This window comes from Schistocerca piceifrons, chromosome 2 (genome assembly GCF_021461385.2).
Source record: "Schistocerca piceifrons isolate TAMUIC-IGC-003096 chromosome 2, iqSchPice1.1, whole genome shotgun sequence".
NCBI classification, from domain to species: domain Eukaryota; kingdom Metazoa; phylum Arthropoda; class Insecta; order Orthoptera; family Acrididae; genus Schistocerca; species Schistocerca piceifrons.
Window position 1 is genome coordinate 744,326,771 of NC_060139.1, and position 27,489 is coordinate 744,354,259.

A 27,489-nucleotide genomic window follows, 5' to 3' on the forward strand; every position below is an offset into this window, starting at 1 on the left:
TCGTGTTGTGTTTTGATAATAAATAAATGTGTCATCTTCCAGTTCTCAGCAGCAAAGGGTTGCCACCATCTGGTCGGAAGCTTACTCCGTCTCCGCAGCATACAAAGAATCATCTCTTCCAATCACCAGTGGCAATTTCAGCTTTTCCGGTAAGTTCCTTTAAATTGGGAGGCTTTGGGAAATAATCAGCCATTAGTGTGCATTACATTTGTGTTTACACTTATTTCTATGAAGTATAAATGACAATTTTTAAATGGCACTGTGATTGATATGATAAAATTGCAGAGTTGTTCACCTTGTGTCATGTTTTAGATTTGAAAGCTAGAAGAGAGAATGTATGAGACAATGGAAAGAAAAAAAAAACAGTATTGTTTATTTCATATTTAAGTGAAATATTCTGGTTGGTCTTTGGTGTTAAGTGTCAGCTGAGTTGTCACTTCTTTGAGTGCACAATTTTGAGGCGTGATGATAATCTGTCACTGTTTTAACAATTAATAAATGATCACTCCTGCTCTGTCGCAGATGATGTTAGTAATCATTTTACATTTTGTGTTTTGGATTATTTTACTGCACTGTTGTTTGTGTGACAAAAGTATTTTCTTTTTAATAGTAATAATTAAGAGTGATGAGTTCATTATTGAACACCAGTAATGTGAGCAGTTTTAAATATGCCAAAATTAAGTTTGCAACTGATTTGACCTTTGCATTTCAGGACTTCGGGCAGAAACAGGATGTAGTTGGAAGTGAACGACACAGTGACAGCAGCTTGGAGACAGAATCATTCTTGAGAGCAACAGAATCTGTTGTTACTGCTATGCAGGCACGAATGACTCTCTCTGTAGACTCGGGTGGGGAGTCAGATGTAGACACTAGTCACAGTTACAGCAGAGCCATTGTCGGAAATCGTGGACCTGTTACACCATTTCGCAGAGCGAGCAATGCGTCAGACACTAGTGTCAGACAAGGAGAGGGTCGGCAGTCGGACAGTAGTAGTGAGACGGGTGAGGGAAGGATGAGGTCAGGCACCATTCCAGCACCTGGATCGACACCACAGATGCGATACAACAGGGCCTTCAGGTACTATTGGTGTTGTAGATTCACAGTTTGCCATTTAATTGACAAACAGCAGGTTATAGTACCTATTAAATGTTATTTTCTGCATTTATGTGGATTACAGTTTAAGAAGAGCACGACTGGACAATGAACCTGAACCTGCTGAAAGTAAAAAAAACAAGTCCTTATCTAAAGCTGAATCGCCAACGCCAAGCAACAGCAGGTCGAAGAAACTGACTGAACCTCCTAAACTTGCTCAGGGCAGGCTAAAATCCAAAAGTACTAAGCAGGAGACACCAGCGCTCTCGCGGACTGAGAGCGCAAGAGCCAGCATGCGTGCACAGAGACAAACTCCACAGGTACTTCAAAGTGAGATGGTAGTGAATTAATGGTACAATTACTCTGTCTCTAGAAAAATACAAATTTTTGAACTGAATATTATCAGACTCAAGTTGAAAGACTTTCTTTTGGCAAACATCTACTCTTTGCAGAAATACCTAGGGCTCCCTTGTCTGTGATTCTAGTTGTAGCCACAAGAAGGCAGAATTACTTGTCAGTACTCAACTTATTCCCAGTACTACCAATGGAATAATATACAAATAGTTCACATTAATCATAACTTTAGGTGATAGTAGATTTCTTCTTTAGGAAAGGATGATTAATTGGTTGTGGAATGGGGGACAGAGTGAGTAGGTCACTCAAAACCTAGGCTAAGAATGACCCACCAACTAAGAGGTGATAGAGAAGCAAAGTTGAAGCAAAAGTAATGGGAGGAACAAGATGGTCAAAATAGTACAATATTCAGCACTGTGCTAAGTTCATTTCAGAGGTCGTAGAAAGGATGGATTGAATGAGAAATGTAGATTAGAAGAGAAAGACAAAAAATGAGAAGTTGAAAGAGTAATGCAATTGCAGTATAGAAAGTGGAAAGAATGGAAAAAAAGAAATAGGGGTGAAGGGGGGGGGGGGGTAGAGGGAGGGGGGGGGGGAGAGAGAGAGAGAGAGAGAGAGAGAGAGAGAGAGAGAGAGAGAGAGAGAGAGAGAGAGACGGGGTGGAGGATAAAAGTAAAGAATAAAATTAAAATAAAATTTTGCCTATAATCAATATAGAATGGAAAGGGGAGGGAGAGGAGCTTAGAATGGCAGAATATAATATTTTTTTTGGGGGGGGGGGGGGGGGATGAGAAAGTACAATGTATATAAAAATCTCGTAAACAACATAGGTGCTTTAAAGTTGTACTGTAAAGTTGTAACAACTGGAGAAAATGAAAGGGGGCGGGGGCAGGGTTGCATGGAGCATGTTTTACAACAGGGAGAGCTGTGGAACTAGAAACCTTGGGCTTTAGATGGTGGTTTGTTATTGTCATGGTGCTTGAAAGGTCGTGGCACAGCCATTTTTAAGTAACAAAAAGACTGCTGGTAATAATTAGTAGGGAAAAAAGTATTTGCTATAAAATTGTTAGAGCAAACTGTATGGTGTCACTCTGTGATGTCAGTAATTAAAATAAAATTATGAAAATCATCCTACATTGCTGAAAATAAATATTTACACATACAAACAAAATAGTTGAAAATGACACAATCAGTGTTACCTACTGTCAAATGTAAAATGCATTTATACTGTAATGCAGTCATAGTACACTTTTCATGTAATATTATGTTGTGCTGCATGTGGTGCACACTATAGACTGATGAACTGGACAATCAGTCCCTGTGTACAAGTCAGTCAGAGATGGTACAGTATAGTACATACAGAGTTTCTAGCTATAAGTACACACGCAAATAATCCAGTATCAACTATGTTTACAATTTTCATCATAAATACTTACTACATAATCAGGTTTGAGCTATGAACATTGGGAAAAATGCAAACTATAAATGCCTTCTCTGCTGCACAACCTCAAGCTCTTCAGGCATGTGAACAATTGGGTGGCATACCAATGACTGTTGCTGCACATAAAACTTTGAATATTGTACAAGGAATTATCCTTCACAGACCTTACACTCCAGGCAGGCAATGTGTATGTTTCGTCCGATGCATACAAAAAGATCTCTAGGATAACCAAAGTGATACAGGTGCTTTCATCTTAACTTTTGAAGGAAATGTCATCCCAGATAAAGTTACAGTTATGGTGTACAGATGTGATGTGAAACCTTATGTCGCACTGGCCATGAGGTGTTTCTGATGATTACACTTTGGTCATATGTCATCCCAATCCCATTACATAGCAGACACAAAATGTGGAAAATACAGATGATCACTCCATGCAGGTCATCCTTGTGAATAATTGGTCTTGTGTATCAGTTGTATTGAACACCATCCTCCAAGATCACCGGTTTTTCAGTTTGCAAAAAAGAAAAGAAAATACAAGAATATAAAATACTTGACCACCTGTCATATACAAAGGCAAGAAACAATATGAATGGTTATGTGGCAACAACGTGAGATTGTGCGCTTGACTTGCACGTTCAACTGATTGCCACTGAATGTGAATGAGTATGCATGCCTGCTGTTCGGAGCACTGCCTCACGCTTATTCTTTGCCACAGATCGGATGCTCCATGAGGTCTGTGATTTACCAACCAAACAATTAATTATTCTGTTGTTATTAACTAGTAACTAGTTCTTCCATTACTGTTGAAGGAAATAAATGTTCATATTCTCTCTTCTATTGGAGTTTATTCCACAGAATTGTTGGAAGCCGCATAGGTTAACTCAGAGCAGCAAATTGTAGAATACAATAACTGCCGTCTATAATCCACACGCCGACCATGTCGAAATAAGCTGCAGCCTCGTATCCATATAAGATTAGCGACACTGGTGACCCAACAATGATGCACCTGTTACTTCAAGATTGCCAGTACGACTTCTGCTGTTTTGACTGAACAACTCTGTGTTCTGGTTTGTGCAGATGGAGGGAAGTTTTCTGTCTTCCGGAATAATGACAGATTCTACCAAATTTGCACTAGTAGTTGTCAACTCGATCTCACGTATGCAACAGAGGTACAGGATATTATAACAGTGCCACCAGAGACAGACACGTGCATGAAACTGAAAGATAAACTCCTATGTTGAGTGTCCGCCTTGTAAGAAGAGGATTATGAAAAGTGATCACCCAGGAGGATATAGGTGATGAAAAACCTTCACAATACCTCCATCACCTATGAAGTAAGGTCAGTGCGCACACCTCCCTGGACATGCTACTACAACCACACTGTAGAGCACCAGGCTGCCAGCACAAGTCAAGGCCATAATTGCACCATGAACTGAAATGTCTCAGTACAATGTGACTGATTTGGTTGACCAGATACAGGACGCTGTCATACCTACCTCCTGTCCCGACTCAGTGGTAATGTGCAGCAGTACTTTGAGGGATGTCAGATCAGATTGCGACAAGGTGACAAAGAAAGTCACAGCACTGGAACAGCAACTTAGTGATGGCCTGTTGAACAAAATTGATGCCCTAAGCAAACAATTCAGTGAACTTCTCGCTGACTGCCGTGCTAAAAGTAGATATTGATGGAAATTGTGGAGTCATTCTGGATCCAATGCTCCTCATTCTGATGATTCACAAGCAGCTAATATATGCTGGTACCATCAGTCGTTTGGTAACCTAGCACATAAGTGTCATCTGCTGTACGAATATGTCATCCTTACGTGCCAGGCAGAATTGGATGCATTTTATTGTTCTTCTGGACACCTGTTTTTGACCGACCTCAAGTCGAGGCACAAATGTTTGATCACGATGGGATCAGAATTGAGTATTTTGCTGAGAGATAAACTGCATATGTGCTGCCCGACCACGAACTTCAGACTGTCAGCTGCTAAAAGCTCTGCCAACCAGAAGTACAGCGCACAACATTTATAATTAGATCTGGGATTGCGACATGCATTGACATGGAATTTCATCGTCACGGACCTGGTGGAGCCTATAATTGGGTAGATCTACTAGCAAACTACTGCCTGCTCCCAGATATCACAAACACCAGACACCGTCACCGGATTGGCTACAGCCGGGTTCCAGTGCCATGCAGCTGGCTGCGACACCAAGATCATCCAGGTTGCAGAAGGAGAGTACACCAAACTACTCAACCAGTTTCTGTCACTTGTAAGTCCTTTGGGGGACCCGCAACAGGTATGCCATGATATTGTTCGTTATGTCAACACCAACCCCTTGGTGTCATGTAGGCCTAGATGACTGGCCCCAGACAAATACACCATTGCAAAAACGGAATTTGATACCATGCTGGCCAAAGGCATCATTCGTCTCTCCAGCAGTGTGTGGTCATCATCCCTACATGTTGTACTCAAAAAGAAACCACACAGTGATTACTGTGCCTTAAAAGCAAGGACCATCCCTGACCATTACCCTGTGCCGCATTTGAAAGACTACAACCACGCTTTAAGTGGAAAACAAGTGTTCAGTGTGGTTGATTGTGCCAAGGCGTACACCGAGATTCCTGTTGCCGAACAAGACATTCCTAAAACTGGCATTATAACATTTTTTGGCCTATTTGAAACTTTATTTATGAGCTTTGGCCCAAGGAATGCGGCGCAGATGTGGCAGCCATTTATAGACTTGGTGCTACTAGGTTTACCGAATTGTTTTGTGTACCTAGATGACATCCTTGTCTTCTCAGAGACACCTTAGAAACACAAACATCATCTCAACTGAGTCTTTGAATGGCTGGTAACACACGTTATCGTCCTGAATGTTTCGAAACAACTTCCTTGAGCCATCAGATTTCCTCAGAGGGGTTACACCCCTTATATGAAAAGGTCGAGGCCATATTAAATATTCTGCATCTGGTAACAGGAAAGTAACTATGCAGGTTTTTCAGTATGCTCAATTTTTACCACTGCCTCCTGCCATGGGCAACTGAACTGCAGGAGCCACTCGCAGACACATTGGCTGGTTCAAAGTAAAAGGCAAAACAGTCGTGCATTGGACACCTGTGATGATTGACATGTTTGAAGCTGCCATAAAGAGCATTGCCGACTCTGGATTTCTCGCTCATCTGGTGGCAGATATGCGCCTGGCACTAGTAGTGGATGCTTAGCCATACAGCTATCGGGGCTACGTTCCAACAATATGTAAACAAGATATGGCAACCTCTTGCCTTTTTTCTCACATAAGCTACTGTTTGTGCAATAGTGATGGAGTGCGTATAACAGAGAATTGTGGGCCATTTATGCGGCACAACTGGAAACGAGGGTATTTATAATATACTCGAACCACAAAACCCTCACATACACCTTCTGGCAAAGCAGTCACAAGTGATCACCGAGACTTGAATTTTTAGCACAATTTTTGACAGGTATCTAGCATGTCTCAGGGCTGAATAATATTGTAGATGTCTGCATCTCACTAGTTGGTGCAGTTCTGGAAACTGTTGACCTTCTACGCCTGTCCTGTATCCAACAATCTGATCAGGAGCTCTGTGACCTACTCAAGGATACTGAGGTGGACCTTCGCCTCAAACTTGTAAACGTGTCAGGAACAGACATGCAGTTATGCTGTGATTCCGCAACCGTGAGGACTCATCCATACATGGCAGCAGAGCTCTGCAAGCACATTTTTCATGGTCTTCAAGAGCTCTGCCACCCATGAGTCACGGCAACCACTAAACTTGTCTCCACGTATTATGTATGGCCCAGACTACAGGAAGATTGCTGCCAGTGGGCTTGCACATGCCTAGGCTGCCAACATAGTAAAGTTTCACGCCACATCCGTGTGCCTATTGGGACAACTGAGAGATTTGTCCATATTCCCATTGACGTCGTGGGACCCCGTCATCGTCCTATGGGCAATGCTATTTGCTAACAGTTGTAGACAGATTTACGCATTGGTCAGAAGCAGTTGCTGTGGATAAGTCTTCCGCAGAGACACTGGCAGGGGCATTCATGTCTCAGTGGGTTGCGCATTACTGTTGCCTACTACAATTTACTACTGAACGAGGGCACCAGTTCGAGTCGGAGCTATTTGCACATCTCAGCAAGTTTTGTGGTGCAACCCACTGTGCTACCACAGCCTACCACCCACCCAGCAATGGTGGAGCAATGACACAGGTCTCTTAAGTGTGCTCCTGTGTTATGACTCCAAGCGGACTGCAGCCTTACCATTTGTTCTACTTGGCCTACGCGCAGTGCATAAGCCAGATCTTGATGCGGCACCGGCAGAAACAGTATATGGTGAGACATTGCGGCTGCCAGGGGAATTTTGTTGATATAAGTGACTTGATGGGGGAAGATTCACATCTGCCAGATTTCATAGCAAAGCTGAAGGAGGACATCTTGCAAAGCCAGCCCTGGCCAGGATCATGTCACGGCTCACAATCAACATTTGTGCACAAGGAGTTGTCTAACAGTATTCACATCATGCTCCTAGAAATGGCATCAGACCAGCATTTACACCTCCTTGTACCAGCCCCCACCGCATCCTTGCTTGTCATGAGATGATGTTGGGCATTTTGATCTCCGGCCAATGGCACAGCATTTCCACTGAGTGCATAAAGCCTGCATTTGTGTTAGAAGATTCACTCACTGCTTCCCAGCCATGTCACTTGACTCCACTGTCGTCTAAAAACGATCAGCTGCATCCCGCTTCTCCAGTGGCACAGGCACTATGCCAAAATGATGTGGTCATCATGTAGATTTTTCTTCAAGATTCTGAGCTGATGTCACGCCTGGTGAACTCTGATGAAGCTCTGCTTCTCCACAGGGGACTGGTGTGACGACTAGGTGAATTTACGCGCTTGGCAAGTGTGATCAGCTGATCGCCACTGAATGTCAAGGAGTTTGCACACCTGCCACTTGGAGCATTGCCTCATGCTTATTTCTTACTGTGGGATTGACGACATTCTGAATTCTGTGACATAACAATTAATCATTCTGTTGTTATTGACTATTAACTAGTTCTGCCATTACTGAGAAGGAAATAAATGTTCGTATTCTCTCTTCTATACAAGTTTGTTACAAAGAGTAGTTGGAAGCAGCTTATGTTAACTCAGAGCAACGAACTGTTGACTGCAATATCTACCGTCTGTAGTCCACTTGCTGATCGCATTGAAATAAGCCAAGTCCTCATATTCCTATGAGATTAGCAACACCTGAATCATGTCGACATGACAATCGTTCATACGACCTTTCTTGTGGTTCCTGTAATACTATCATCAGGAACTACTTTCCACACCTGGCCAGAGAACTCTGTTTCCTCCAACATCTACCAGTAACAGGCCTCACTCCTGAGACATCTCTCCCTGGAGACCTACATAACAGAGACCTGACGCCAGCCAATAACTGGAATAGCAGTGTCCTGAGAGTCCCCAGCCCTGCTCACTCTTCATCAATCCCCACTCCTATGGTGGATAAGCCCTCGTAAGGATCTCTGACACCTTAAGTTGTGATAGAGGAGGAGGAGGAGGAGGAGGAGGAGGAGAAGAAGAAGAAGAAGAAGAAGAAGAAGAAGAAGAAGAAAAGAAGGTGCTGGATCTTCCCACAGTGTTGGATTCTGATGCAATGTTTATTAATGTGCTACCTGCACCAGTGACAGACAGTGGTCCTGGGACAAGACTGATCCTCCTGGCTTCTTCACGCCTAACCAGGACACCCTCAACACAATGACCAATGGAACTGTAATGAATACTACAGCTACTGGGTAATTTCTTTTTATTCTGCAGTTGTCCTCCAAGAAACTCATTTCACTGAAGATCATTCCCCAGTACTTTATAGTTCTTGTGCATTCTGTCAGAATCATATTGACCCTGGGAGGGCAACTGGCGGGATCTGTACTTTGATTTGCACGGGTGTTGTCAAACATTTATTTAACTTCAGATAGAGCATTTAATTTCTTTGAGATGACCACCTTCATCCACAGCACTCCCCCATCTTTTCTTATACTTGTGGAGCTCAGTCCACACCATCCGTTGTGGGAAAGTAGCACGTCATCTGGTAGGAACCTTCTGATTGACCAGTTTCTTTCTGATCTTGATCTGTGCCTCCTCAATTATGATACTCCTGCTCACATCAGTGCTGCTCATGGCACATTTTCGGTTATCAACCATATGATCATTTCCCCTAATCTCATGGCTTCGCACCATTGGTTGTCCCATGATGATCTTCGCAACAGTGACCATTTCCTGGTGCTCCTGTCACCTCCTTGTCATTGCATGATAGACCCATTAGGCTCTTTGAAGAGCCAACTGTTGGTTATATACCTCTGCTCTCATCTTCATCCCCTCTCTGCCAGATTGCATCGACAGAGTTGTGGGAGATATCTCCAATACAATTACCTGTGTTGTTGGAAATGCTATTTCCTTTCTACAAGCACGCTCCCCAGTGGCCAGTTTCATGGTAGACCAAAGACATTGCAGGAGCTATTCAGGATCATCATAGGGACCTGCAACTCTCAAGAGGCATCCTTCACAGGCTACCCTCCTCACTCCATGCTAAGGCACACTGTCTAATTAAGTGCAGTATAAAGGAATGCTGAGAGCATAATGTCTTCTCCTTAGGAATGTGTGCCTCTTCTTCTCAGGTTTGGGTCAAGCTCCATGGTCATCTGGACTGCCAAAGATCAATAACTGTTCTGGGCCTCATTGTTTTTGATGGTCTTTTTCCGATGCATTTATTCTTACTGAACACCTTGCGACCCACTTTGAAACAGAATCAGCATCCTCTCCTTACCCAGTAATTTCGCAATGCAGAAATGACAATTTGATGACATCCACGTATGTTTCATCCCCCACCATGCCAGATTATATAATGATGAAACAGAATCAGCATCCTCTCCTTACCCGGTAATTTCACATGCAGAAATGACAATTTGATGACATCCACGTATGTTTCATCCCCCACCAAGCCAGATTATATAATGATGAATATTTCACTAGATGGGAACCATGTCAGGTATTTGGCTTGTCTGAGGATAAGGAACTGATTCCGTTCATAATCATATGACCCAACATCCCAACATCTGACTTAATCACAGGCTACAACTACTCAGGGTCCTCAACTGTATTTGTCTCAAAGGTGTCTTCCATTTGCAGTGGCAAGATAGTATCATCATCCCCATCCTTCTATTTACCTTCAGGCAGGCAGTTACTTCCCTTGATATCACCACCTTAATAAAACAGCCCTTCCAGCCTTTCCCCCTACTTGGAAATTTCAGTGCAAACCCACCAGCTAACCAACTTACTGGCTCCACTAATGTGCTCTGCTAATTGCTTGAAAGAATGGTTGCCTGCAGATTGTACTGGGTCCTCGAATCTCAATACCTTTTGTTCCCAAAGCTCTGCATGGGCCAAAAGAATGGTGTTCCACAGGGCTCCATATTGATTGTCAGACTCTTTCCCATTGCCATCAATGGGCTAGCAACCTTCTTGCGTCCAGTGAACCTCTGCGTTGCATGTCAACAATTTTTGCATCTGGTAAAGCTCCTACCCTGTAGCTTAGGCTGAGTGCCGTCTTCAAGGTGCCAACCAAAGGGCCACCGCTTGGACTCTTTCCTGTGGTTACCAGTTCACTCCTGCAAAAACATAGGCCATTCATTTCTGTTATTGTATCTTGGTCCATCCTGACTCAGAACTTTGCTCGAGTGCCCAGTGCTTGGAAATTGTTGAAGTATCCTAATTTTTCGGGCCTCCCTGTTGATAACACGCTGACTTGACTAATCTGTATTTGTCAGCTAAAGACTAGCTGCATGCTGAAGCTTAATACTGTAGTACTTTCTTACCCACATCTCTTGGGGTGTACATTGTACTGCTTTTCTCTATGTTTACCAGGCCCTGGTCTTGTCGCGTCTGTAATACAGTTGCCGGCTTAATGGCTTGGTGGTATCTTCAGTTTTGAAATTGTTAGACCCAGTCCATTATCGTGCATTTGACAGGCCGCTGGCACCTTCCGGACTAGTCCCATAGACAGTCTCATTGCTGTTGTAGTAGCAGGAATCTTCCCTCTTTAGCTCCAATGGCACCAAATATTGCTCACTTATACCATCACCATCTGGAAATTTCATCATCTAGCTTATCACATTCTTTTTGTGTATGAGAGGCATCAACCTCCTGACACCCACCATTGGCTGGGATTACCAATGGAAATGCAACTCACAGCCCTCTGCCAGGACATCGACCAAACCTCCTTAAAATGTACTCCTTGTGTTTTGCGCACTGCACCGCGCCCCCTCTCCTCCCCTCCCCTCCCCTCTCCTCCCCTCCCCTCTCCTCCCCTCCCCTCCCCTCTCCTCCCCTCCCCTCCCCTCCCCTCTCCTCCCCTCCCCTCTCCTCCCCTCCCCTCCCCTCCCCTCCCCTCGATAGTATCCAGGCCATGAATTTTGAGTGATATGTACTACAGTCCTAAAGTTCATCCCCCCCTCCCCCACTATGATCTTTCACTGTCTATTCCTTCCAGTTCTCCAAGAATATCATGGTGCTATCATCATTTACACTGATTGATCTCAAACAAATGGTTGGGCAGAATATGCTTTTCCATCTCCACTGGTCAGGCACAATATTTTTTGCTGTTAACATTTAATCTTTTAATGACAGAACCGATAACGATTAACAGAGCCTTACATTTTATTAAACAAACTGTTCATACCTATGTTCATCATCAGACACTTTCCTGGTGGATGTCACCACCTCCAGATGAACTAACCCCTGGGTTGAGAGATTGAAAACTTTGCTGTTTAGTCCCTTATCCCTCCCTCCCTGCAACCAACCAACCAACCAACAAACCAGCTTAGAACAACGTGATAATGTAGCAGCTCAGTTACACATTTCTTAAGGGAATGTCGTGATTATAATCAACCTATAATATGGTGGCAGACGATTAATACACAAAGAAAAAAGTTTCATATCAGTGCACACTCCGCTGCAGAGTGAACACCTCATTCTGAATACACAAGAAAATGGTAAAATCCATAGTATGCTTTTACATGACAAGTGAGAATCAAAAATGGAATTTACCACATCACATTTACATCCACACCTACATCTGTACAGTGCAAACCATTGTGACATGGATGGCAGAGGGAAACTAACAGCACAGTTCATATTGTCCATCTGCTTAATTTGAAAGATTTAGTTGCATGCAATAGAAGAGTAAGACAATGAACTACCAGTTTACTACATAGTGCCTAGAGTTTGTAAATTTGTGGGACTAAACTGAAATGTACTGTACTAACTACAAGGTCAGTTTGTAGACCAGTTTGCCTAATTATGTTTAAAATATCATACTGTGCAGTAGAGTACTGTTTCCTACCATGAATGGATTATTAAGGATTTATATCGTTAAGTAGCAATGAAGTACATAATTGGAGATTGTAATTCATTCAGAAACTTGTTGAAGATATCTTTAGCAAAACCCTTACAGAGCTTTAAATATGTTCTTGAAATTTGCAATAAAATTGCTATTTTCTAGTAATTTTTTTTTTCAATTGAGTTTGGATTATTCTGTAAATGTGCCTAAATTTTCAATTCTTTCAAGATGTCCATGTGATGGCCTATATCAATTCAGCATCCATACTTGAATTATGTAACTTCCTTTCACCCTTGACAACAGGTAACACTTTAGAAATGTGTTGTATTCACTATTTTGTTTATATGTATGAAAACTGTCGGTTGCATTACTTTGTACTAGATATTTTACTTTCAGTGACTGAGGTTGACTTTTATAAAAAGTCATTTTTATTGTTGAAACCATAGTAATAGTGATTCCATATAGTTCACAATAACAGTTTCATGAGTGTGAGCATTACTTATTGTTACATTGATAGATGGTGAAATAGGCACATGTATTCTCTCTGTTGCTATACAAATTGCGTGATTTTCGATTGAATCTGGTAGCAAAGAAAGTTTCATTTTATCGGCAACTCTTCATCTGTCGTAAATAGAAATTCGTGTAAATTTTCATGAGCCTTGGGGCACTACCTGCGTAAAATTTATTGATGTTGCAGAGGCTGTAGGGACAATGGACTAGTAATGATAATTAGTGTGAGGAGCATATCATTCCAGGGTTTGACTTGAGAAAGTCATAGCCATGATAGAGTAATCCATTGAGGAATAAAAGTGCTAGGTCCGGCTGTTATAGTTAAATTTCCTGCCCTCAGGTACCCTAGTGCACACAGACCCATCAGAACAAGGCTGTAACATAGTGCCATAGGGTCACCTGTGCCTGCCATGTGGGTGAGATGGGGACTCTTGCAGGCTCCCGTGCCCTAAGAGCCAGTGTTGGAACAGCTTGACGTAGGTGGTGGTACTGACGAATGAGGAGGGGAAGGATGTTTGGACCATGAAGAGATTGACATCAGATGAGGCCATCCTGTTTTCGTAGCAATTCTCCTCTTAATAGGTGTGACCCTCTTGGCTTGGGCTTTAAGTGACCTGCCAACCCCCAATATTCTTCCCTTCCCAGATTAGGTACTTTTTACTTAGAAAGATAGAAAAGCTGTGATCTATTGAAATTACTGGGAGCTGTGCCTACAGAGAAAAGTTTTGGCCAACCTATCTGCTTCTTTGTGGTTTTTAACTGTTTCCTGTTTTTAATTTTTACATATTTTTTGTTATTGCAATAAACTAAAGTAAATGTAAATTAGGCAATTTGTCCATGTAATGAAAGCATAGAAATGTTCTTAGATTTTGGAACTGCACATTTTTCACAAATCACTGCAGACAAATGTTGATATGATCCTAACAGTACACCATGATCATCTTTTTAGCTGTTATATTTCAGTTATGAGGGGTGCAAAAAAAAAAATTTTTTTGTTATAAACAGTTTATTAATGAACCTTGTTACAAAATTCCTTCAGCCACCTTTAAATACTCTCCATCAGATGTAATGCATTTATCAATTCTTTTTTTCCCCACTGTTTGAAGCATGTCCGGAGCTTTTCAACTTTGATATTGTCCAGTACCTTTTGCGAAGCTGTTTTTACTGCATCCTCATCATCATAACGCTTCCCTTTTAATGTTTTTTTTCATTCGGTGGGAATAGGAAAAAGTCGCGTGGGACTAGATCTGGTGAATACAGTGGGTGGTGAATGACAGACCATCCCAGAGAGGCCAGATAGTGGGTCACTTGTAAGGCCGTGTGTGTGAGACCATTGCCATAATGAATAAACAAGTCATTTGATCCCTAAAGTTTCAGGTGTGTCCCCTGCACATCCTCTCGCAGACATCTTAAAACTTCCAAATAAAGCTGCTAGTTAATATACTCTCCAGGGGGTACAATTTCCTGATGCACAATTCCATGAACATTAAAACAGTCAGTTAATTGTTGTCTTCATTTTCAACCTCATTTTTCTTGCTTTTTTGGTCTGGGAGAGTTGTGAGTCCTCCACTGGCTAGATGCTTGCTTGGTTTCGGGGTCATACTCGTAACACCAACTCTCATCACCTGTAATGACTTTGCTCAAAAAGTATGGATCACTTTCTGTCCCTGCATTCAAGTCCTGGCACACACTCATTTGCATGGTTTTTGCTCCTGTGTGAGGAGCCGTGGAAAAAATTTAGCAGCAGCACGTCTCCTTACGCAAAATCTGCTCCAACTCACTCCTGTCTCTGTTGAAATTTTTTGTCGTGAAACAGTGATCCTTGATTTTTTGACAGATTTTGTCAATATTTTCCTTGTTTCGTGAGGTTGCAGGGCGTTCAGAATGAGATTGGTCTTCAACACTCAACTCACCATGTTTAAAGCACCCAAACCAGTAGGAAACTTGTGTGCAGCTCACAGCATTCTTCTGGAAAGCCTCTTGAAGCATATGGTGAGTCTCTGTTGCTGATTTTTTTAAACTTTGCAAGCGGAACACGCCAATAGTCAGAGAAACACAACACTACCCTCACCCATTGATCTATACACTGATGCCATCTGTACAGTTATTTTGTGAACATCTGTACTAACCCCATCTAGTGGGAGAACTCTACACTACATGTTCGAATGGCAGTGCTCTCTGTCAGGTGTTTTTTTCTGGTCCCCCCCCCCCCCCCCTCGTATTAATTATTGGAAATAAGCATTTTATACAAACTCATTATTACCATTTTTAATTATTGTACATTTAATGGAGTGCTCCTATGGATTAAGATACAAAACAAAACTAAATAATAATAATATAATAATGATGATGTGATGATGATGATGATGATGATGATGATGATGATAAATTGTTACATTTTATTTCCAGCCCAGTTCGAGACAGGGATTACCAAAAAAGGAATTAAAGAAGAGTGCTGGTGGGCGAAGTAATTCAACATTGTCATCAAGGGAAGTGGAGTTTCAAAACTGGAAACGACGTAAAAGCTATGATCCAATGAAAGCTGCTGCAGAAGGAAAGAAGAAAGAAGCAGCTAAAAAAGCATTACCTTTAAGCACCAGCATGACACAATCCTGTATCCCTGATACTGAGACTTCACCTAGGTATTTTATTACTTTTTATTTACTCTGCAGTGTGTGTATTTGTTACATCTGTAAGTTTAGGTACATCCTTCCTTTTGTGTTGTTGTACTACTGCCAGGAAATTAATTTGACCAAGGCTGCAATCCAAGATGACATGTGGCTTTCATGTAATGAGAGTTCCTGCAGTCTGATACTGAATTTGTTATTAGGCTCTGAATAATGTTTCATTTCCTGGCAATATTTGCAAATAAATCAATCTGTGTTCAATTAAAGCACAATAGGATAGCTAATGAGTAGACTATCAGACAGTGTAAGTGTATCAACATTGAGTGATTGTGCAAAAATTCATGATGAATTACACACAGTTTCCAAGCAGTGGCAATGAATAAGTAATTACTTTAACTGTGGACAGATGTTTTAATAAGTATGGGCAGATGGGAAAGACTCTAGTACATTTCAAATACACCATTAGTGACATGCTGCAGGTCTGCAGCCGTAGAGTAAAAGTCTAGGTGTACCCAGCTGACTCATTCAGTATGGGAGTTTTTTGGAGATATTAGTTATTACGGTGACCCCTCCACACATACTGAACAATGACCTGTCAAATAATAAAATTAAAGGGGTGAAAAGTGCATTTAAAACATATGTTGTTATTATTTTTTGTCTCGTAATAACAGGGTAAATGGTTTCATGAAGTAGTAGATGGCAGTAATAATCAGAATTTATTTGATTGATAGTTATAGTCATGAACTGCAAAACATTGTGATATCAAATTTATGTTTATATTCTTCTAGCCGACAGAACCCTGTTTTAAGATCAGCATCTTTCCATGGTACTGGAGAAATGACACCAAGCTATGCTTCTTCTGAAGAAGAAGTCACACTGTCCGCAGATGAAGATTCTCCCGTATCTGCTCATCCCCACGTCATAAGTGTTGCTTCACCTGTGCAGGTAAGTGCATGAATTAGTGTTGCATATTATTTTGCCATTGCTAACATAGGCATTGTTTTGTACAGTGGGAAAAAGACAGTTTTTTTTTATTTCAATGAAGGGGAGCTGTAAATTATTTACAGATGTGATAGTACCAGAACAATGATTTCAATAGTCATTTATCTGTTGCTGAAAGTGTGGATGTTTGCATAAACTAATGTATCAGCAAAAAGATGCAAAATGTATGAAATATCTTGGTATCACACAAGATCAAGTAAGACAGGTCCCACAAGAGGTGACCAGGGGGTAGGCTTATTCAGATATACTCATTAGTAAATTGATGTATAGGAAATTGATGGCAGTGAAAAAAATGTTTGTGCTATTGATTTAAGGATACCATAAATTTGTAAAATTGTAGTAGGTTATTGGTTAAACGTGTTCAGGAGTATTTGCCAGTGAAAACTTCTGCCACTTGCTGTACGAGAAAGGGAAAGGGGTGGTGGCGATATGCTAATTTCCTCATACCAAGTGCTTTTGTCATGTGTTAATATGTTGGACAGTAATGACGATAGCACTAAACTGTGGAAAGGTGGGCCACATATCAATGCATTTGCTAATTTGCACAAGATCTAGCTGTAAGGAATTAATGCAGAAACATATGAGAGGTTGGATAAGGTTAAATGGTGCAGATCAAATGGAGAACAACTGGAGACTTGTAGCGCGCTAATCATGAGTTGGGATAGCAATGTGCCCGTATGTTGAGAATTTGGTGGCTAGTGGAGCCAGTGCAGGATGATTGAAAATGTACATATAGGACTTGAAGCAGGGCACTGTAAAATTGTGATTAGATGAGAGGAATATTTCCTAGTCATACCTGCAAAGTGAGCATTATTTGTGTGCATGGAAGCTTGTGTTATAACTTTTTGTAGTGCCGAGGTTAGTTATTTGGTGGCTACATAGTTTCTACAGGAGGCTCTTTGCAAAATGACCAATATTGTGTGTGATGTCGACTGCAAAATGTGTAGGCTACAAGGGTGTCAGGACTATAAAAATTGGATTAAAGGATTTTGGGAGGACTTCCTCTTCATTTATGGCTTGATTTTCAGTTTAAAGTTCCATCTTACAACATAAGGAAGCGAGAACAGTTTGGCGGTGCTGGAAATGATGTAAGGATGCATTAGCCTCACTGGATGCATACCTTACTACAAATTCATGTTGGGCATGGCATAATACTAACACCTTCACAATGTGTATCAGAGAATTCCCCTTTCTGATGGGTGACTGTGTTAACTTCGACCATGCGCACCTGTGTGTGTTTGTGTGTGTGTGTGTGTGTGTGTGTGTTTTGATGGAGAGGGGGGTGATAGAAAATATTTCATTGGGCTTGCTTGCTCCTCTGACTGAAAACTTTTCATTGCATGTGTATAGAATGCCCTTGATAGGTGAACCACAGCACGAAGTCACTTCCCCTTTCCATCTCCCTCTTGAGCATTCCAAAGAAGGAGAGGAGCAGAAGGAACAGCATTGCCCCGGAAGATGCCTGCATTTTTTAGTTCCAGTGTAGGTTAACAGTAGCAAACGTGCATGTCCTCCACAGGTTGTTGTAATCCACATGGAACATTTAAACACTATTGGTCAACATTTGGTAATTTCTTCATATTGTAATCTCTTGAAAAAATGTTACAGTTATGTCATATGTACGTTTAGTCATTCTGTATCAGAAGCATATGTTGCTCTCATTACGAATGGTAGTGTGTGTTATTGAGATGATACAGTGTTATACCTGTTTCTCATATTACTATGCCTAAAGTACTTAATTTTCAAAAACAACGCATTATGTATTTTTTTCTTTTATCTAGCTTTAGGAATTTAGGTATAAATCTATTTTGATGTTGCAAACAGATTCTGTATGTGAAATGTAGCTGATTGTTGTTATTGGTGCTGCATTATCTCATTCATTATCTTTTGAAAGCATCACAGGGTTAATTATCTCTGCTGGTTTTGTTCTGTGTAAATGTGCTAGCTGCTCATTAGCTTTAACACACGCCACCTTTCTAATACCCATCAGACAAACTGCATAATTTTTCTTTGTGTCTTTTGATGATCTCGCTACTTTAGTTGCTACTTATTACTAAGAACCTACAAGAAATCTCAACAATAAATTTATTTAAAATCCATAAAAACAATTAATGAAATAGAATAATGACTTAAATGTGTAGCACATGGAACTATCCATGAGTCTGATAAGAATTTCCAACTACAACATATGTTAATGAAAATATGTAAATGTTTGAGATTACAGAACTGTACATATCTCTAACCTTGAGAATTCGTTATGGTATAAGACTGCCATGTGCTTCAATTGGTAGTTCAAATATTATGGTATGAAATGATAAATAATTAGGATATATTCACGGCAAATTTCCTTCCATGTTGTTTATACTCAAGTTCACAACGTATCAACAGTGATTAGGGTTATGAAGAAAAAATTGCTGGTCAGTCACATTTCAGATACTTCCAACATGTAACGTAGCACACTGGAAAGAAAAGCAGTGATACCAGCCATTCTTATGACAAAAAAACTTTTGTAACACTTACATTGCTCTGCTGAAATGTGAGCTGTCTGAAAGCTTATTAGCACACCCGGCTGTAAAACGTCTCTGATTCAGCAGTTGCTGCTAAAATTATCCTTACTACATAGGAATGAGACTACTTGCTGTATCCAGTGGCACGTCAAATATTTACACTTTGCGTTTATCTCACATGTTGCTTAAAAACAGATTGCCCATTTGCAGTCACCACAGTGCCACAAACATGTATACAGCAGTTGCCATACAACCAGCTGAGTAAGTCTTGTGTGAAAATACTAAATTTTATTTCTCATTGTGTAAGTGATGATATTTACCTGCCATTTTTAGTCTTGAGACGACATTAGTCTTTAGGCTGTGGTTGCTGATATAATGACATGATACAATTACACTGCCTGACAAAAATGTGAAGCACTTTGTATGCATGCACACGTGCCGCTGCCCCCCTCTCCCCCTCCACACACACGCGCACACACACACACACACACACACACACACACACACACACCACACACACACACACACCATCGGTTGGGATGTAGATGATAAGAGCTGCAGTTGTCTGTGGCTGGTAGAAACGCCACCAAAGTGCACTAGAGTGTTTTTTGTGTTTAGTGTTGTTACCAGGTCTGGAGCGTGGGGGGGGGGGTGGGGGAGGGGGAGGTTTATATAAGGGGCATGAACAGTGTCAGACGTTGGGTGATCACTGTGAAGGAGACAGAGTTGCTGCATACTCCTATGACAAAATATTATCAGGGACCCCATCGTATGTCTCCGTTTGTCTGATTCATTGACTCATGCAATATCCAATTTTATGGCTCAATGTTATATTGCATGCGGAAGTGAGGGTAGCCGGATTCATTGTCAAGGTTATGGTCAACCATTGCCTGAACCACTGCAAGGGAGGTTCGAAATATTATGAACCATGAAAATCATAATGCCTTCACACATGTGACTGCCAGACAAGTTAAGGATGCCCTGTGTCATTCAACATCGTTGGTAGGAGTCTAGCAGGAGTCTGACTAGGCTGCGTTAACACAACACCACAAATGACTGTGTTTGGAGTGGCGTGGCTGGGACGGATGGACTGCTGATGAATGGCACTGCATTGTGTTCAGCTATGAATCACGGTTCTACACTACCTGAGATGATCATTGTCAGTTAGTATGGGATGACTGGGGGAGAGGTCCCATTCTTTCAGTGTATTGGAGAGACACAGCAGTGTTACTCCTGGTGTCATGGTATGGGGAGCTGTCATGTATGACTTAGGTCACGGCTGGTTGTGATTGAGGGAAATCTGGTGGCACAATGGTATGTCACAGACATCCTGCAGCCTCGTGTGTTACCTCGCATGCAACTATATTGTGGTGACAATTTTCAAGAGGACACACATGGCACATGTCTCTATGAACCTTCTGTGTGATGTTAAGGTAGTCTTATGACCTGTGAGATTCCCAGATCTATTTCTCACAGAGCATGTGAAGGACCAACTCGTATGTCAACTCAATCCCAGTGTCAATATCCATGATATCAAGGACCAGTTAAAGTAGTTGTCTTGACTCAGGAGAGGATTTGATGACTTAATGACACCCCCCTCCCCTCCCATGGTTCATGGACCTTGCCGTTGGTGGGGAGGCTTGCGTGCCTCAACGATACAGATAGCCGTACCGTAGCTGCAACCACAACTGAGAGTATCTGTTGAGAGGCCAGACAAACGTATGGTTCCTGAAGAGGGGCAGCAGTCTTTTCAGTAGTTGCAGGAGCAACAGTCTGGATGATTGACTGATCTGGCCTTGTAACACTAACCAAAGCGGCCTTGCTGTGCTGGTACTGCGAACGTCTGAAATCAAGGGGAAACTACAGCCGTAATTTTTCCCGAGGGCATGCAGCTTTACTGTATGATTAAATGATGATGGCGTCCTCTTGGGTAAAATATTCCGGAGGTAAAATAGTCCCCCATTTGGATCTCTGGGCGGGGACTACTCAAGAGGACGTCGTTATCAGGAGAAAGAAAACTGGCGTTCTACAGATCGGAGCGTGGACTGTCAGATCCCTTATTCAGGCAGGTAGGTTAGAAAATTTAAAAAGGGAAATGGATAGGTTAAAGTTAGATATAGTGGGAATTTGTGAAGTTCGGTGGCAGGAGGAACAAGACTTTTGGTCAGGTGAATACAGGGCTATAAATACAAAATCAAATAGGGGTAATGCAGGAGTAGGTTTAATAAAAAAAATAGGAGTGCAGGTAAGCCACTACAAACAGCATAGTGAACGCATTATTGTGGCCAAGATAGACACGAAGCCCACGCCTACTACAGTAGTACAAGTTTATATGCCAACTAGCTCTGCAGATGACGAAAAAATTGATGAAATGTATGATAAGATAAAAGAAATTATTCAGGTAGTGAAGCGAGACAAAAATTTAATAGTCATGGGTGACTGGAACTCAACAGTAGGAAAAGGGAGAGAAGGAAACGTAGTAGGTGAATATGGATTGGGGCTAAGAAATGAAAGGGGAAGCCACCTGGTAGAATTTTGCACAGAGCATAACTTAATCATAGCTATCACTTGGTTCAAGAATCACGGAAGAAAGTTGTCTACATGGAAGAAGCCTGGAGATACTGGAAGGTTTCAGATAGATTATTTAATCGTAAGACAGAGATTTAGGAACCAGGTTTTATATTGTAAGACATTTCCAAGGGCAGATGTGGACTCTGACCACAATATATTGGCTATGAACTGTAGATTAAAACTGAAGAAACTGCAAAAAGGTGGGAATTTAAGGAGATGGGACCTGGATAAACTGAAAGAACCAGAGGTTATAGATAGTTTCAGAGAGAGCATTAGGGAATGATTGGCAAGAACGGGGGAAGGAAATACAGTGGAGGAAGAATGGGTGGGTTTGAGAGATGAAATAGTGAAGGCAGCAGAGGATCAATTAGGTAAAAGGGCGAGGGCTACTAGAAATCCTTGGGTAACAGAAGATATATTGAATTTAATTGATGAAAGGAGAAACAAGGCCCCGGGAGTAGACAACATTCCATTAGAACTAATGACAGCCTTGGGAGAGCCAGTCCTGACAAAACTCTACCATCTGGTGAGCAATATGTACGAGACAGGCGAAATACCCTCAGACTTCAAGAAGAATATAACAATTCCAATCCCAAAGAAAGTAGTTGTTGGCAGATGTGAAAATTACCGAACTGTCAGTTTAATAAGTCACAGCTGCAAAGTACTAATGCAAATTCTTTACAGACGAATGGAAAAACAGGAAGAAGCTGACCTTGGGGAAGATCAGTTTGGATTCCGAAGAAATGTTGGAACATGTGAGGCAATACTGACCCTACGACTTATCTTAGAAGAAAGATTAAGGAAAGACAAACCTACATTTCTAGCATTTGTAGACTTAGAGAAAGTTTTTGACAATATTCACTAGAATATTCTCTTTCAAAATCTAAAGGTGGCAGGGGTAAAATACAGAGAGCGTAAGGCTATTTACAATTTGTACGGAAACCAGATGGCAGTTATAAGAGTTGAGGGACATGAAAGGGAAGCAATGGTCGGGAAGGGAGTGAGACAGGGATGTAGCCTCTCCCCGATGTTACTCAATCTGTATATTGAGCAAGCAGTAAAGGAAACAAAAGAAAAATTCGAAGTAGGTATCAAAATCCATGGTGAAGAAATAAAAACTTTAAGTTTCGCCGATGACACTGTAATTCTGTCAGAGACAGCAAAGGACTTGGAAGAGCAGTTGAACAGAATGGACATTGTCTTGAAAGAAGGATATAAGATGAACATCAACAAAAGCAAAACAAGGACAATGGAATGTAGTCAAATTAAGTCGGGTGATGCTGAGGGAATTAGATTAGGAAATGAGACACTTAAAGAAGTAAAGGAGTTTTGCTATTTGGGGAGCAAAATAACTGATGATGGTCGAAGTAGAGAAGATATAAAATGCAGACTGGCAGTGGCAAGGAAAGCATTTCTGAAGAAGAGCAATTTGTTAACATCGAGTATAGATTTAAGTGTCAGGAAGTCGTTTCTGAAAGTATTTGCATGGAGTGTAGCCATGTATGGAAGTGAAACATGGACAATAACTAGTTTGGACAAGAAGAGAATAGAAGCTTTCGAAATGTGGTGCTACAGAAGAATGCTGAAGATAAGGTGGGTAGATCACGTAACTAATGAGGAGGTATTGAATAGGATTGGGGAGAAGAGAAGTTTGTGGCACAACTTGACTAGAAGAAGGGATTGGTTGGTAGGACATGTTTTGAGGCATCAAGGGATCACAAATTTAGCATTGGAGGGCACCGTGGAGGGTAAAAATCGTAGAGGGAGACCAAGAGATGAATACACTAAGCAGATTCAGAAGGATGTAGGTTGCAGTAGGTAATGGGAGATGAAGAAGCTTGCACAGGATAGAGTAGCATGGAGAGCTCATCAAACCAGTCTGAGGACTGAAGACAACAACATCAACAACAACACCCTTCCCATTTGAGTCAGTGCTTGCATATATGCCAGAGGATGTGCAACAAGATACGGATAAGTTGCCTCATACTGCCAAGTTCTTTGTAAAGCACAGGACTTGCTATACACCACTGCCATATTAGTTGGAGAGGCTTTAGTAAGTCTCACCAAGTGTGAAGTCTTGTGTGTTTCGTGTTGAAATTTTTTATGGATCTTTTTACTGATTTGTTCAAATTTGTAATAATTTGTTAGTGTATTGCATCAATGATCTGTCTAAACAGATTTAAAATGAAACCCAGCAGTAGTTAGCAGATATATGTGCTAGCTATTCTGTGCAAGAATCATCAAGCCTAAAGCCTAACTGTTGTAATTTCCTACATTACTGCCTTTCATAATTTATGTTTTTGGTATTGGTAAATATGATCATTGATTCCAGGCTTCAGCAGATGGCGCATTTGGTGGAAGTAGAGTGTCACTTCACAGTGCAGCATCAAATTCATCTCTCCGTAGTCGTTCAAAGATAGAGGTATGTTTCCTGTGAATTCCTTCCCTGTGTTGCGTATTAATTTTAAGAATTGTAGACTGATAAGAATTTGTTTTTATATGTATGACATCATCAGTATCTTAGTTGTTAAAATCAGTTAATTTCTCCAATGTGACATGCCATCTTTGTCACTAAATTAAATATTTGACTTCATTAATTTTTGAACCACCCTCAGTTACCAGTAATGCACTTGTGGTCATTACAATTGCAACACCATAAAGATGATGTGCTACAGACATGCATATTCAAATGATTGACATTTGGACATTCTAATGATTGGCTTTTCAACATGACCAGGCAAAGGAGGTACAAGTAGGGTGTATAAGAAAACATTATACATTGGTTTTCTCATCCAGAAGTAGCATTTGAGTGTTGTTTGTTTGTGGGGAGATCCTGTTTGCCTCACATGAGGAGGAGGATCATCTGCCAGCATGTGCCAGAAGTTAATAACAGCAGGATTGTGGCATATAGAGACTGCAGTTTACCATTCCATAATACTGCCATATGCTTTGGTTGAGATCCCATAACTGTTGTGATTATGGAATCAATGGATTCAGGAGGGAGATACTCAATGTCACACAGGATCTCAGCAGTCCCCACTTGAGAGGACACACACATAGTTCACTCGGGCGTGCAGTATTGTACTAGAAAATCGTATAGCTTGAGACAGGAAATGGGCGCGTTTGCAGCAAGACAAGTATCCACACACATTAGAGGGAAACATTCCACGCGGGAAAAATATATTTAAAAACAAAGATGATGTGATTTACCATACGAAAGCGCTGGCAGGTCGATAGAAACACAAACAAACACATATGTACACACAAAATTCTAGCTTTCGCAACCAATGGTTGCTTCGTCAGGAAAGAGGGAAGGAGAGGGAAAGACGAAAGGATGTGGGTTTTAAGGGAGAGGGTAAGGAGTCATTCCAATCCCGGGAGTGGAAAGACTTACCTTAGGGGGAAAAAGGACAGGTATACACTCGCGCGCGCACACACACACACACACACACACACACACACACACACACACACACACACACACACACACATCCATCCGCACATACACAGACACAAGCAGACATTTGGCCTCTTTCCTTACGAAGCAACCATTGGTTGCGAAAGCTAGAATTTTGTGTGTACATATGTGTTTGTTTGTGTTTCTATCGACCTGCCAGTGCTTCCGTATGGTAAGTCACATCAGAAAGAAACATTCCACATGGGGAAAATATATTAATTACTGGAAAATTTGTTTTTAATATATGTAGTCTTCGAGGAGAATTGAACTTGCCAGAATGCGTTCACCATTGTCATTAGGGCCTTGCACATGAATTGATGGGAATTGATGCTAGGGATTCCATTGAGTACACGAAGTTTGAATAGCTGGAATTTTGGACAACATGTGTTACATTTCTGATGTGTTAAGGCCAGTGACTGTGTCCTGTCTTCTTTCTCATTGAAAGGCACTGTAAATGTCATAATGTAAATGGGTTCGGCTACAAATGACAGATGAATTGCAATATGACAGCTTTGGTGTGAGTTGCACATTAAACCAACCGTACTGTGCGATGACCACACAATTTGGGCATTCAGCAGTTGTGGTACTGTTAGTGAGGTAAACCCACTCACCATGGCAATGTTATCCCGAGCAAAAAACTGCATAAAAAGCAACAGTCTAATCGATTTTTAATTTTCAGGACAGATATGTTCAATACGCTGTCCACCATTTTGTGCCACATGTTGAGATCACGAAACAGCATGTTCCACAACAGATAGGAGTGTTTCAAGGATCATGTTAAGAATGTGGTGCATAATGTGTGCCTTCAGTTGAGTTAGGTTTGTAATCGGAGAACTGAACACGACATCTTTCAGGAACCCCCCAGCCCGAAGTCATACACATTGAGATCAGATGATCTGTATGGCCAGGCTGTAGGGAAATAACAGCTGATAATTCTAGCATTTCCAAAAATCTTCTGCAGCAGCTGCTCCACTGGCAGTGCAATGTGTGGAGGAGTACCATATTGCATAAAAATGGTCGTGCCCACACGTCCACGCTCTTGAATCATTGAAATGACAATTGTTCAGTCAACCCTCCCCACACAGTTACCTCTGCAGAACATATAAAAAAAGAACCACTGCCCAGAATGCCCCCCCCCCCCCCCTCTCTCTCTCTCTCTCTCTCTCTCTCTCTCTCTCTCTCTCTCTCTCTCTCTCTCTGTGTGTGTGTGTGTGTGTGTGTGTGTGTGTGTGTGTGTGTGTGTGTGTGTGTGTGTGTGTGTGTGTGTGGGAAATACATAGTACAATTTATAAGGAACACAGTCTTTCAGAATGGACAGATAGTGTGATCAGATGGCTGGTTAAAACACTGTATTTCAAATGCTAGCGATTAATACAAGTTTTAAAAACTAATAATCTGAAATAGTGTGGATAGAAAAGATAGCTTTTTGACATTTTTTTGCAGTGGCATATAGATTTTTATGGTAGAATACAATCTATTTTGCAGTAGCATAAAGATGTTTATGGTAGAAAACAGTATAGGAAAGTTGTAAAATAATCTATGTCAAGAGACAGGATAGTGTGATTTGTACATTCAGATCAGTTCAGAATGTTGGCATAGTAATACTGTAACTAATATGTCTTGTAATTTGTTGGTAAAATCACATGATATTCTCTACTGTTGTATTGCAGTTACTGTTCTGTCATGGCTGTGGTCAAGCTAGTATTAGAATACTTAATGCTCATAATTTTATGCCCCCTCCCCCTCATATTACTTAAGTGATAATAAGAGGGCTTGATTCAATTTACTGATTAATGTGGACCAGCTTTGATGTTATTGTACCCATTTTTTAACATACACTCAACAATACTGTTGGCGCTGTGAGGTGTATCCAATAGTGACAGTGGAAACTGCTGTGTAGAGATCAGGCTGAAGCACCTCTTCCTTCATCCTGACATGACTGAGTGCATTGGTGGTGATTGGAATCAAGCAGCAGACTGCTAGTAACTCATCCCTGAATGAATCAGATTTTTATTTGTATTAGGTGCAGAGGTATAGTCATCACTACAGTGGAGGCATTGCCCTGGTACAGTATAGTGAATGAATAGGGACTGGGGAGAGGGGGGTATATAAGATGTAATATATATTGGAAACTGATTAAAAATTGCTGCTTAAATAATTAAAAGATAAATTTTAAAAGAATAATTGAAAGACAGACCTTCAATATTCAATACATTTAAGATCAACATTCACCATTTAAATTTAGGTGCTTCTCGTTATCGCCATTGTGCATAGAGCTGGTTATGACAATCGCTCCTCCTCTGCTCACGCGAATTCCTTTTGTTTGATTTGATCCTCTTGACGCAGGATTCTCGGTGCGTTGTGGAATGATGAACAGATGATTTTTTAAATAAACTTTGTCTCACAAATAACTTTTATAATACTTCTTTAACGTTCAGTTAGAATAAACATTTTTGAATAAAATTAATTCAGCGGAACTCTTCATACATATGCCCGCTACCACATA

At 41.2% G+C, this 27,489-nt stretch overlaps 1 protein-coding gene across 1 annotated transcript in view; it reads left to right on the forward strand.

Annotated features, from left to right (window-relative positions):
- Positions 1-27,489, forward strand: part of LOC124776452 — a 110,208-nt gene that overhangs the window by 48,199 nt on the left and 34,520 nt on the right. Inside the window, exons 6-11 of the mRNA XM_047251461.1 lie at positions 43-149; positions 713-1,077; positions 1,178-1,412; positions 15,229-15,461; positions 16,235-16,391; positions 23,859-23,948. Of these exons, the coding sequence (XP_047107417.1) occupies positions 43-149; positions 713-1,077; positions 1,178-1,412; positions 15,229-15,461; positions 16,235-16,391; positions 23,859-23,948 (1,187 nt within the window). The remainder of the gene's footprint in view (positions 1-42; positions 150-712; positions 1,078-1,177; positions 1,413-15,228; positions 15,462-16,234; positions 16,392-23,858; positions 23,949-27,489) is intronic.